General features: G+C 42.2%; 1 protein-coding gene across 5 annotated transcripts in view; it reads right to left on the bottom strand.

Annotated features, from left to right (window-relative positions):
- LOC103666490 (mediator of RNA polymerase II transcription subunit 18) overlaps positions 1 to 13,807 on the bottom strand; it is a 133,950-nt gene extending 120,143 nt beyond the window's left edge. The window contains exons 1-3 of one of the 5 annotated variants that reach the window (XM_008694523.2): positions 13,599 to 13,738; positions 12,882 to 13,024; positions 5,702 to 6,621 (exon numbers count right to left, since the gene is read on the bottom strand). In XM_008694523.2, coding sequence (XP_008692745.1) covers positions 6,068 to 6,621; positions 12,882 to 12,954 — 627 coding nt within the window. In that variant the 5' untranslated portion in view covers positions 12,955 to 13,024; positions 13,599 to 13,738 and the 3' untranslated portion in view covers positions 5,702 to 6,067. Of the gene's footprint in view, positions 1 to 5,701; positions 6,622 to 12,881; positions 13,025 to 13,598 lie in introns of those variants that run through there. The other 4 variants (XM_040619111.1, XM_040619110.1, XM_040619109.1 and 1 more) reach the window with 4 other exon arrangements.
- Positions 13,808 to 14,213: the final 406 nt, after the last annotated feature.

The following is a 14,213-nucleotide window of genomic DNA, read 5'->3' as shown; positions in this document are numbered from 1 at the left end:
ATAACTTTTATGACTATACAAACTGTATAAATATCCATTTCTGCCATTATAATGGGAGCTATTAAAGACAGGGACTGTATCTTAGCCATTGTTGTAACCGAGCATCTAGCAGAGTGCTTAGCTTGTAGTCCCAGCAGAGGGGTTGGAAAAATAGGGAGTAGTCACACTACACGGATCTCTGCATGGCAGTTAAGGTAGTCCACAAGTCATATATCCTAAACAGAATAGTAGGTACTCACATCCAACAGGGTATTTAAAAGATAATCTCGTGATGCATTGGAGTGATCCCAGGAATATAAGGACGGCCCAATAGCAGAAAGTCTGTCAACGTAATTCACCACATGGATAGACCAATGGGTAAATATCATGTAATTTTTCATCATATTTAATAGAGACATCTGGTGCAATAGCATTCAGATCAGGACAGAGTCACGGACACTCATTATTACCACTAGTGTTAGCTAGAGTATTGGAGAATCTGGCCAATTCTTTTAGACAAGAAAAAAGTGAAAGAGTTCTGTACTTTTTCTGCTTGCCACTCTTGCCAATGATGTGATAGTCTATGTGGAAAACACAACATAATCAGCAGGCAAACTATCAGAACTATAAAAGTTATTAATCATGTTTGCAAGAAATCACCTTATAAAAATCAATAGTCTTCTTCTATACCAGGAATATTTGCCTTAAAAGTGTAATAAATAGATAACAGGATCAATAATAACAACTAAACTGGTCTATGGCAAGGATCAGCAAACTTTTTCTGTAAAGGGCCAGATAGTAAATAGTTTCTGTTTTACGGGCCGTGTGGTCTCTTTGGTAAGCCACTCAACTCTGTCATTGTAGTACAAAAGCAGTCATAGACAATATTTAAATGAATGTGGATATTCCAATAAAACTTTACTACAAAACCAGACAGCAGGCTGACCTGCAAAGGTGTTGTTTGCTGACTCCTGGTCTACAGAAATTGGCCTAAAAGCAATGCTGAAGAAGTTTGTTAGACATTTTTCTCAGGGGTGCCTGGGTGGCATAGTCGGTTGGGTGTCTGACTCTTGATCTTGGCTTGTGTTGTGGTCTCGGAGTCTTGAGTGCATGGGATCGAGCCCCGTGTTGGGCTCTGTGCTCAGCGTGAGTCTGCTTGGGCTCTCTCTCCTTCTCCCTCTGCCTCCCCCCACCCCGCACGCTCTCTCGCTCTCTCTCTTTAAAATAAATAAATCTTTAAAAAATTTTTTTTTCAACTCTATTCAGGGACACGAAAACCTGAAAAAATGTCATAGTTGGGATAACCTCAGCAGCATAAAGATTTTATTCATTTGTTTAACAAATATTCAGAGTGATTACCAAAGGTCAGACATTGTTTTGAGTGCTAGGGACACAGCAGAAAACAAAACAAAGCACTTTTCTGGGGCGCCTGGGTGGCACAGCGGTTAAGCGTCTGCCTTCGGCTCAGGGCGTGATCCCGGCGTTCTGGGATCGAGCCTCACATCAGGCTCCTCCACTATAAGCCTGCTTCTTCCTCTCCCACTCCCCCTGCTTGTGTTCCCTCTCTCGCTGGCTGTCTCTATCTCTGTCGAACAAATAAATAAAATCTTTAAAAAAACAAAAACAAACAAAAAAGCACTTTTCTTAATGAATCTTACATTCTACTAGAGAAGCAGTAAATAAATAATCTGAAGTTGGATAGTAATAAATGCTATGAAAAAAATTAAATAAGATAAAGAGAGAGTGATGGTGAGTGTGCTACTTAGGATGGTCAGGGAAGGCTTCTCCGACATGGTAGCAGAGAGTAAAAGAGGTGAAGGAAGCCTGCCACAGTGAATTATGGGGAGTGTTTCATGCAAAGACATCAGTTCTCCCCTAAATCAATCTGTATATATTCAATGAAATTTCAAGAAATATTCTAGTAGTAATGGTGAGAAACTAAAACTTATTCTAAAATGAATATGATAGAAATAAAAATAAAAATGCTGCCATAAAAAATAATAAAATGAATATGACAGAATAAAGGTCTACAGAATAAAGGTCTACGGAAACTAAGTCTATTCTGAGAAGGAAATAAAAGTCGGGCTACCTGCCCTACTGGTAGAACTGGCTCTACGACAAAGCCTCAGTAATAAAAATACCGTGTTGCTGGCACTGAAATGAAGAAAAAGACCAATGGAATAGAATGGAGAGTTTAGAAAGAAAGTATATACATGGGAACTTCATATGTGATAAAGGTGGCTCACAAAGCCTTAGAAAGCCTGCTTTCTGATGATGACAGAAAAATGAATTCACTGTATGAAGAAAAAAAATCTGGATTTTTACTTGAAACTATGTTAAAGGTGGATTCCAATTAAAGACCTAAATGTCAGAAATTAAAAGTATAAAACTAAAAAGGAAAAACTGTTACCTCCGAGTAAATAAAGACTTCTTAAACGAGACTCCAAATCATAAGGTCAAAATTTAGGGCATCTGCTTAACTAACAACATCACATCACAGACAAAGTTAACAGGAAGGTGACAGACTGGGAGAAGGAACTGGGATGTTTAAAACAACCACGGAATGTCTAGAATATACGTGTAATTCCTCCCAACTAACAAGATGGGAAACCAGACAGAAAAACAGGGAAAGGATATAGATACCTTAGCTTCACATACTAAGTCTATACAATGTCACATATAAAAAAAGGATATTTAAAAAGGCTCAAATTTGATTATAACCAGAGGAATGCAAATCAAAACAGCCAGGAGCTGCCGCTTGGCATCCTCCAAATTAGCACAAACTAGAAAGACGACGTGGGTATGAGTTCCTGTGCACTGGTGATAGGAATGTGAAATAGCACAGCCATTCTGAAAAGATATCTAGCAACGTTTGGCAAACTCAAGCGAGCTCACAGGAACATTCCACCTCAATCCACAAATTTGCTTCTTGCAATACTTTTTATGGTAATAGAGTGTTGAGGGCAATCTAGGTTTCCATCCTCAAGGGACGAATGGGTGGAAGACAGGGATGGATGCAAAGTGGGGATGTGCCTGGATTCTGTAGCGAAAGAGTGGAAATGCAGGCTCCCCCATTTACTAAATCTGACTTTGAACAACGGAAATAGAAAATTCGAGTAAATTCTTTGTCTCATCCTCATCTATAAAATGGAGTTAATAATGTCTAGCTCAGAGGGCTATTGTGAGAACTATGTGAGTTAAAACCATTTAAAGCACCTGCCAGAGTTAAGCACTACTCAAGCATTAATATTCCTGTTAATATGAAAGTATATGCAAGTTGGAAATTATAGAGGTAGGTTTGTATATGGCATAAGGGCATATCACAAAAGCAACATTATTTATAAAAAGTTAAAAAAGGAACATTTATAGCACAGTATCATTTGTGTGAAGTATGTTCGTATCTCTACACACTACAAGACAGGCATCATAGACGTACATCAAACATTATCAGAATGGGTGTCTACAGCATAGTAGGAACGAGGGTAGAGTTTAGGAACAAAGGGGAAGAGTACAACACCGGAAGGGACCTTGCCTGAATCATTATGCTAATATGTTATGAAGAAAGGAACAGGATTTACCCATTTATGCAATCTGCAACTGAGGGGGTGGGGAAAGCGATCTTGAAAACATTCGGGGGAAGCCAAGAACAGGATCCCACAGCCAGAGAAATAATCAGCTCACCAACTTGGAAGCCACCCCATCCTAGAATTTATCATCATGTGAGATAATTCCATCCTTACTCTTTAAGGCAGCTTTGGGTGGCTTTTCTGTTACTTGTAGCCCAAAGCATCCTAACAGAATATTCATATAATCTTTCAAGTAACGCTAAAGAGACCTGATTTGTCCGATGTAGCTCAACGGGGGTGTGATGTAAGTGGAGATTCCAGAAAAAAATGAAAATTTTGAATAACCTAAAATTTTTAGCAAACCAAACTCTCTGCAGTGTATTAAAAACTCTAGAAGCATTAAAATGAGCAAGCCATTTATTCCACTAAGAACTGTTACTTAAAAAGAGAAAAATATTAGGGCACCTGGGTGGCTCAGTTGGTTAAGTGTCTAACTTTGGCTCAGGTCATGATCTCGGGGCTCTGGAATCAAGCCCCTCCCCCCCCCGTTGGGCTGCTTCTCCCTCTCCCTCTACTTCTCCCTCTCTCTTTCCCCCTCCTCTTCCTCTGCCTCTTCCCCCACTCGTGTTCACTCTCTCAAAGAAAGAAAAATATTAAATTCAAATGATAGATGGGAAACATTTTTATAAAAGCTCTTTATAAATTAACAGATAAGATGAACAATAATGAAGAAAAGGCAAGTCACATAAGAAAAAGAATGTCCAATAAACAAAAAAATTTAACCTCACTGATGAGTATTTTAAAAAGAAAACTTGAGGGATGCCTGGGTGTTTCAATTGGTTGGGCATCTGCCTTCAGCTCAGGTCATGATCTCGGGGTCCTGGGATCAAGCCCCATGTCGGGTTCCCTGCTCAGTAGGGCATCTGCTTCTCCCTCTCCCTCTGCCCCTCCCTCCAGCTCGTTCGCTCAATCTCTCTCTTTCTCAAAAAGACAAATAAAATCTTAAAAAAAAAAAAAAAAAGAAAAAGAAAACTTGGGGCACTTGGCTGGCTCAGTCAGTAGAGTAGACAGCTCTTGATCTTGGGGTTGTGAGTTCAAGCCCCACATTGGGCACAAAGCTTACATAAAAAATAAAATTAAAAAAAAAAAAGAAAATTCAAACTACCATTTACCATCAAGTTTTCATAGTCACACCCAGTTTTGGCAACATTTTTTGGAACCTCATTTACAGCTGGTAGGAGTGAAAACTGGGACGTTTCTGGAAGGCATTTGGCAATGCATGGCATAAGTCTTAAAATAGTGCATACTCTTTGACTCAGCAGTTCCCTAGAATTTATCCTAAAGAATAGTCATAGATGTCAACAATGATTTTATTAAAAACACTAGCATTACAGGATTTTTTTCTTTTTTTAAGATTTTATTTATTTATTTGACAGAGAGAGACACAGCCAGCGAGAGAGGGAACACAGCAAGGGGAGTGGGAGAGGAAGAAGCAGGCTCCCAGCGGAGCAGGGAGCCCGATGTGGGGCTCAATCCCAGGACCCCGGGATCACACCCTGGGCTGAAAGCAGACGCTTAACGACTGAGCCACCCAGGCGCCTGTTTTTTTCTTTTTTAAAAAGATTTTTATCGATTTATCTTAGAGAGCAAGCGGGCATGGGGGCAGGGGAAAGGGCAGAGGAGAGAGAGAATCTCAAGCAGATTCTGCACCCAGCATGGAGCCCTACGCGGGGCTCAATCCCATGACCCTAAGATCACAACCTGGGCCGAAACCAAGAGTCAGATGCTCAACACATTGAGCCACCCAGGCGCCCCTAGAGGATGTTTATAAAAGCCAAAAACTGGGAACAAACTAAAAATCCCGAAGTAGGAGAATCAGTTAAGTTATGGAAAATCCACATGATGGGATACACATAGCAATTATAATTATCAATATTTACATGCCATCTCTGCTAATTAGCATTTGGATAGCCCAGGGAAAGCTAATTAATCTCTGCCTAAATTTCCCTATTTAAATGAAGTTTTGTGTTTTTAGAGAAGGACACTATAGCCTAATGTTCTGAATTAAAACTAAAAACTGTCATTTTTTTTTTGTTCCAACTGGTAGAGAATCCACCCCAAATTAGCAGGGTGATAAGGAATTGGAGCCACAGATGTTTCTCTTCATAGCCTTTATTACCGCACAATATAAGCTCGAAGTCTCTACTTTATAAACCTTATACACAAACAGCAAAACAATTAAAAGATTTTCCTTTCTAAAAGCTAATTTATTCCAGTTTCCCCCACTATATACAGAGGGACTGGACAGATTCTTCATGTTATCCTAAGCCTTTAATTTGGAAAGGCTGTCACAAAGGTGAACTTGCCACATGGGGAAAACAGTGTAAAGAACCAGCGAAGTCCTCAACGCCCTCCTTTCTGGGGAAGAATGCCTGGCTGGCAGTGGTGAAATGGGGCATTTATAACATCTTCTTTTTTGTAACAGGTGAGGACAGGCCCCAGTGGCAGACAGACTGTCTTAGTCACATGAGCCTCTTGGGGTCTATTTTCTCTAGGTGAACCAGAGGTTTCAGCTGCTCGGCAAAGTTCCTCATGTCATCAGAGACCATGTCCTGCCCAGCTGGTGCGACGACACTTAGCTCCACAAGATAGGAAAGTGACAAGGCCTCGGTGCTGTCTGTGTTTCCAGGCACCAGGATGCGGAAGATCTTGTACACCATAATCTTCATGATACCCTTACGGAACAAGTGACCCTTGGCGACAAACTCATGGTCCATGCGGAAGCCCATTTCCATCAAGAAGTCAGTGAGGTTCTCAGATGTGGCAATGTCTACACAATTTCGCACCAGGGCGTGGCGGTTCTTGTCTCCCATTTCCGGCTGTCCCAGGTAGCGCAGATGCCAGGGCGCTCCTCCCCTATCCATAGAACGCCGGGCCCTTAGAACAAATGGACTAGCCTGCTGGCCCTTAAGCAGGAATACCATCTCATGGTCAAGGAAAGTCTCGGGTTCCATGTTGTCGCACAAACCACGAAGGCGGTGGATGAGGCTTTCCAAACTGTGATCTAGAACACTTCCTGAAGAAGGAAAGAGCACTGTTGAGTCCCATCTTTCATTTTGGGTACCGGGATTAGCAAAAGATTGAAAAAACTTAAGTGAAAAACCAAAACAGGTTAGTGCAGTGTTTGTAAAGCATAGGTCCAATATGTGAGATTTCAGAGGGGTTATGCTGCCGAGGTATTGGGTAACATTATGAGAAAGTTAAGCCCCTTTCAGTTTTTTGCATTGTCTTACGTTCGTACTAGAAAGTCTTTAGGCCTTCCCTACATGCTAATTGCCAGCGGGCTCTGGGCTCAGAGGCTTGAACAACAGTACCTATCTATAATAATAATAATAATAATACCCCTGTCATTTTTTCGAAAAATTATCTTCTATTTCCAGCAACACAAGCTTTCCATCTGTAGATTATAACATTTCCTTTTTATGTAACATATTTAAGTAAAAGAGAATGAAATGCTCCAGAGAAATACGCTGATTTTTGGTCTCATCTTATTCACCCTCCTAGCAGCATCCGGCATGGTTGTTAGATGAAACCCACCTTGAAATCTATTCTTCCCTTGGCCTCTGGGACACAGCTCTTCTCTTGCTCTTCACCTAACGCACTGACCATTCCTTTTAAGTCGACTTTGCTGGGTTTTTCTCATCTTGCCTAAATACTGGAGGATCCCAGGACTCAATCCTCGTCCTCCTTATCAACACTCTCTTCCTCCCAAGGTGACCTAATTTGGTGCTATGGCTTTAAATATCACTTATGCCCTGAGGACTCCGTGTTTACCTCATAAACTACAGACTCATATAGCCGTCCGACTGTCTCCTCAGCTTCTCCACTCGGATGCATAACAGACATCTTCGCCTTCATACGTTCAGGATCCGGCTGCTGGCTTTTCCTCCATAATCTTATTCCTCCTGCAGTCTTCTCCATCACGGTAAATGGAAACGCTCTGCTTCCAGTCGCCCAGGCTCCAAACCACAGAATCACCCTGACGCCTTTCTTTCCCCCATATCTTACACCCAATCCATATTTTTAAAATAATGCAGAATCCAACCACTTCTCACTTCTCATTCATTTCCATCTAGTCCAAGTTTCCTTCATAGCTTTTGCAATAGTCTGCTTCTGCCCTTGCCTGCTTCTTCTCTTCTCCACAACAGCCAAGTGGTCTTTTTAGAATATAAGGCAGAAAATGACACTTCACTGCTCAGAACCCTTCAATGTGTCATTCAGAATAAATCCCAAAACGACCCTTCCTGTGTCATTGAGAATAAATCCCGAAGTCTTTACCAGCGTCTACAAGGCACGGAACATTGTAGTCTCTGCTACCAGTCCAACAGCATTTACTTCTACTATCTCCCTAGATCACTTTCTCCAGCCACAGTGATCTTCCTAGTATTTCCTGAAAATGCCAAGTATATGATAAAGTATTTCTCTTCAGAGCCTCTTCCCTTAGTCCCTACACACAGAAAATTTTTCTCACCAGTATCTGCATGCCTCACCCTATCAGTTTCTTCAGGTCTTTCTCAAGTGTCACTTTATCAGAGAGATCTTTTCTGATCACCCTATATAAGACAGCACATCTCCCTCCAATCTCTTTCCACTTCCCTGCTTAGTTTTCTTTAGCATTATCACCTCGATTCTCTAGCCATCTTTCAATATATCAATTGTATATTGATACTTTATTCATCTTTCTTCCTCCATTGCTGATACTCCAGTGCTAGGAACATATTCAAATACATACTGAATAAATTTGTTAACATTGTTACTATAGTAAATATTGATAGTGAGACTCAAAGGACTGAATTTTTGGAAATGGGGAGCATTGTAGGAAAAACAACAGATCAGATCCCAGTAATAACAGGACAGAAGATCATGGGAGCAGGGAACAAGTCCTACATTCAATACATTGTACCCTACATTCAGGACAGTATCAGACATGTGTTTGTTCATTCTTCAAACTTTTTTTTTTAAAGATGTTATTTATTTATTGGACAGGGAGAGAGAGAGTACAAGCAGGGGGAGCGGCAGGCAGAGGGAGAGGGAGAAGCAGGCTCCCACAGGGAGCCCAATGCAGGGCTTGATCCCAGGACCCTGGGATCATGACCTGAGCTGAAGGCAAACGTAACAGACTGAGCCACCCAGGCGACCCCATTCCTCAAACATTTGAGGAGCTTTGTGAGTGTTGGTTCATTCAACCTATATTCTTGAATGCTGTTCTAGGCATTATGTTAGGAAGTAGGGGTCCATGCCCTAATGGAGATTACAATTCAGTAGGGGAAACAAAAAATAAGTTAGTAAACAAACAGAAATACAAGGAAATAGAAGGGAGATGGGATAGAGAGCAATTGGTGGGGGTGGAGAAGAGAAGACCTCTCTGAGGGGCTGGAGTCAGAGAAGGTCTCCCTAAGGGGATGCAACTGAGCTGAAACCTGAAGGATGAAAATGAGATGGTCATTTGAAGAGCTAGAGAAAAGTACTGGGCCAGAGGGATCATCAAGTGCTAGGGCACAGAGGCAGGAACGGGCCTGGGCAGTTAAAGAAAACGGAAAGGTATCAGGGTGCCTGAAGTGCCGTGAGCAAGAAGGAAGATGAGACTGAAGTGAGGATTTGGCCTGGGCCACAGCAGTGGAGGCCTGACATACAGTCCGTGGTGAAGGCGGTATTTTATCCAAAGGTCACTCGGCATCTATGTGCGCCACACTTTATTTTCAACAAAACAGGGAAAGACATGACTGGATTTACATTTTCAAAGGATTATTCCACGAAAACTGGTATGGACTCAACAAGACATGGTCATGAGGGGAAAAAAAGTGTAGCTGAGGGGAGACCGGTTCAAATTCAAAGAGACTGAAGAGGTACAATTATCCAATGTAATGCATGATACTTGATTGTATCCTGTTTACAAAATACATTTTGGGGACAACTGGGGAGAAACTTTTGAATATGGACTAGATGTTAGGTGACATTAAAATATATTATTAATTTTCTTAAGATAATAATGATGGTATTAAGGTTACGAAGAAAAATATCCTTGTTTTTTAGAGATGCATACTGAAGACCTTAGCAGTAAAATGTTATGAGGTCAGAAATTTTCTTTAAGAACAGCAAGAGGGGCACCTGGTTGGCTCCGTCGGTAGAGCATGACTCTTGATCTCGGGGTTGTAAGTTTGAGCCCAACGTTGGGTGTAGAGATTACTTAAATATACAGTCTTAAGGGGCGCCTGGGGGCTCAGTCAGTTAAGCGTCCAACTCTTGATTTCGGCTTAAGTCATGATCTCAGGGTTGTGAGATTAAGTCCTGTGTTGGGCTCTGTGCTGGGAGTGGAGCCTGCTTAAGATTCTCTCTCTCCCTCTCCCTCTGCCACCCTCCCATCCCTCCCTCTCTTAAAAAGAAAACAAACTTAAAAAAAAAACAGCAAAAGAAAAAAGAAGCAAATATGGCAAAATGATACAAACTGAAATCTAGACGATGGAAATGGACTCTTTACTATATTAGTCTCTATGTTTGAATTTTTAAATAATAAAACAATTATTTAAAAAGATGTCTACTGGTGGGGGGGGTGCCTGGGTGGCGCAGTCGTTAAGCGTCTGCCTTTGGCTCAGGGCGTGATCCCGGCGTTATGGGATCGAGCCCCAAATCAGTCTCCTCTGCTAGGAGCCTGCTTCTTCCTCTCCCACTCCCCCTGCTTGTGTTCCCTCTCGCTGGCTGTCTCTCTCTGTCAAATAAATAAATAAAATCTTAAAAAAAAAAAAAAGATGTCTACTGGGGATGCCTGGTAGGTCCCCTGCAGCAGGCACTCCATCATATTAATAGTGTCTCTAGTGACAGTGATCATGGTGACTGCAGGTGCCTTCATGGTGCCTAAGTTGAAGACAACAGAACTGGTTTTGGAGTCCCCAGTCAATAAAGCACAAGAAACACCTGGAGAAGTGTTACATTGTTACCAGGCTCAGTTGGCAGAGCCTGCAACTCCTTTTTTTGTTTTGTGTTGTTTTAAGATTTATTTATTTGAGAGAGAGCACACATGGAGAAGGGCGAGGGAGAGGGAAAGAATCAGACTTACAGAGCCTGACACGGGGCTTGATCCCGTGACCCTGAGATCAGGACGTGAACCGAAATCAGCAGTTGGACACTCAACCAACTGAGCCACCCAGGCACTACGAGCATCCAACTCTTGATCTGCAGGTCCTGAGTTCAAGACCCACATTGGGGGCACAAAGTTTACTTAAAAAAATACCAATAATAGGGATGCCTGGGCGGCTCAGTCAGTTAAGTGTCTGCCTTTGGCTCAGGTCATGATCCCAGGGTCCTGGGATTGAGCCCGTCAGGCTCCCTGCTCAGGAGGGAGCCTGCTTCTCCCTTGCCTGCTGCTCCCCCTGCCTGTGCTTGCTGTCTCTCTCTCTCTCTCTCTCTGTGTCAAATAAATAAAAAAAAATAAAAAAAACCCACCAATTATAAATACAAAAATAAAAAGATGACTACCTGTTGGTGTGGGGACAGAGATAATCAGAAGTGGAAACAATGTAACAAGTAAAAGTTTACTGAAGTAGTTCAAGTGGGGGATGATAAACCGGGTGTGGCACTGCAGGCGGAAAAAATACTTATTTAAAATATATGTTGGAAGTAAAATGAATAGGACTTAGAGATGGACTTGATGTGGGGGTAAAGTGAAAAACAGTGACTGACTCCTAAATGCTTGGTTCATGCAATTGGTGAATGACACTGGCACTTACTCGGTTGGGAAAGGCTGAAGGAGAGGTAGCTTAAGAAGTGAAAATTAATAACATCATGTTGTTCATATTAAGTTACTAAAGGGATGATCTGAATTAAAGTCTAAACTCTTCCACAAAACAGTATATGATCTCCTGAAAATCACTACCCTCTCTGGATCTTGAGTTTTTTCATCTGGGCAACTCACTTTACCTATTTCTTTTTTTTTTTTTTTTTAATTTACATTCTTTTTATTTTATTTTAAAGATTTTATTTATTTGAGAGAGAGAGAGAGAAAGAGAGCGAGGATGAGTGAGGGGTGGAGGGGTAGAGGGAGAGGGAGAAGCAGACTCCCTGCTGAGCATGGGAGCCTGACTCGGGGCATGATCTCAGGACCCTGGAATCATGACCTGAGCCACCCAGGCACCCCACTTAACCTGCTTCCTGATCTATACGACAGAGCTAATAACAGTATCATAGAATTATATGATCCAGTCATCCCACTTCTGGGCATATATCAAAAATTCAAAGCAGGTCTTTTTTTTTTTTTTTTTTAAGATTTTATTTATTTGAGAGTGAGAGAGAGAGCAGAAGCTGGGGGGAGGGGCAGAGAGAGAGGGAGGAGCAGACTTGCCACTGAGTAGGGAGCCCAATGTGGGTCTCCATCCCAGGACTCTGAGATCACGGCCTGAGCCAAAGGCAGACGCTCAACCAACTGAGCCACGCAGGGGGCCCCTCAAAGCAGGATCTTGAAGAGATATTTGCACACCCATGTTTGCTACAGCAATATTCACGATAACCAAGAGGCAAAAACAACCCAAATGACAGATGAGTAGATAAAGAAAATGTAGTATATACACAAAATGAAATGTTATTCAGCTTTAAAAAGGGGGATCCTCGGGGCGCCTGGGTGGCACAGCGGTTAAGCATCTGCCTTCGGCTCAGGGCGTGATCCCGGCGTTCTGGGATCGAGCCCCACATCAGGCTCTTCCACTATGAGCCTGCTTCTTCCTCTCCCACTCCCCCTGCTTGTGTTCCCTCTCTCGCTGGCTGTCTCTATCTCTGTCAAAGAAATAAATAAAATCTTAAAAAAAAAATAAAAATAAAAAATAAAAAGGGGATCCTGTCACATGCTACAATAGGGATGAACCTTAAGGACATTATGCTAATAAAAGAAGTCAGTCATAAAAAGACAACCACTGTATGATTCCACTCATATGAAATATCTGGAGTAGTCAAAATAAAAAACAAAGCAGAAAGGTGGTTGCCAAGGGCTGAGGGGAGGGGAAAGGAGCAATTAGTGTTTAAAGGGTACAGAGTTTCAGTTCTGCAAGATGAAAAAGTTCTAGAGATCAGTTATACAATGACGTGAATATAATTAACACTACTGAATTGTACACTTAATTGAATGTTATGTGTTTGTGACCATAATTAATGTTTAAATTTTTTTTTAAAAGTTGCTGTCTACTGAATGCCAGAAATCATGCAGGCTGCCTTTGTATAACGGCCTCTCCTCCCCCCAGATGATGAACAGAAAGAGGAAAACAGGTCATCTAAGTTGCCTGGTTCACTTACCCTGCAGCAAGTACTCCATCATATTAATGGTGCCTCCAGTGACAGGCATCATGGTGACTGGAGGTGCCTCCATGGTGTCCGATTAAGTTGAAGACAACAGAACTGGTTTCAGAGTCCCCAGTCAAGTAAAGCAGAAGAAACACCTAGAGAAGTGTTACATTGTTAACACATTAGAGTGGCAGAGAAACAACAGATCTGCTTGTCTCCTTGATATCAAAAGATTCATTCATCCATTCAAACTTTTTGAGTAGCTGCTATATAGGCCAGTTTCAGGAACTGATGATACAGAAATACACAAAGGAGTAGTGGTCGTAGAGTTACAGCGTAATCTTCTAGTCTCAATGTCTGTCTGAAATCTCTAAAAGTTTTCTGGGCAATCTTGAGGGAGTCATCAAACCTGGGACTCAATGTCCTCCTTATAAAATGGGGCCAACGATATTTAACCCCCAAAACTTTGTGGCTCGGACATGTAATACCATTCAGAACTGAAAGGTGACTTAATAAAGGCTTTGTCTACTCTTCAATTTATAGATGAAGATACTGAGACTCGGAAGGGGGCCCAAGGACTACAGCAAGTCGGTGGCAGAGCCTGAATCAATCTAAAATCTAGGCGATCCGCCTCTCTGAAAACGCCTTTCAAAAAGAGCAAGGCGGAAGCGTGAAATTCTCGGAAAAGGATGGTTTAGGTCCCCTTAAACCAGTATCAAAGACACGTACCCACTTACACTATAAACACGCCCCCGAGCGCACTCTAGTCTCTTCTCGTAAAGTGGGTAATATACCCACCCCAGCACCTCGGAGATTTTGAACAATCAGCCCCCAGCCCTAAAATTAAAGCCCTCTGGATAGTGCAACATCATCACCTCCTCGCCTTCCCACGTCCAGCAAGAAACGGACGTCGCGTAAATCTTGACACCAATGCCCCGCGACGTAAGGGTGCCGAGAAGGGATAAAATCTTCTTCTTTGCAGCCTCGCAAACAGAAGCGCATGCGCGAGACGCAATGCCGCCGTATGGAAGATGGCGGCCTCCGTTGGAGGGTCCCCTGGGATTTACCGAGGGGCTTGACGTCATAGGCTGTCCTATAGGAAAATATTTTTTCAAGTTTGATGATTTGGACTGGTTTTGTCTAGGAAATCTCTTGAGACTGACAGGGGCGAAAGAGAGCCTGGGGAAGGGAGCTGCGGAAAACACGGAAAGGGAGACTTAACGAACTTTTTGTTGGATGCTTAAGGGTGAAAAGACACCCTTTGCTGCGAAGCATAATGTTCTGAACAATTAGGGAGCTCAGCAATACACTTAATATTTGTTCACTTTACTGCATATTTGAAAA

Source organism: Ursus maritimus, unplaced genomic scaffold (genome assembly GCF_017311325.1).
Source record: "Ursus maritimus isolate PB19 unplaced genomic scaffold, ASM1731132v1 scaffold_32, whole genome shotgun sequence".
Taxonomy (NCBI): domain Eukaryota; kingdom Metazoa; phylum Chordata; class Mammalia; order Carnivora; family Ursidae; genus Ursus; species Ursus maritimus.
Note: the sequence above shows the minus strand (reverse complement) of the source record. Positions and strands in the feature narration are given on the sequence as shown.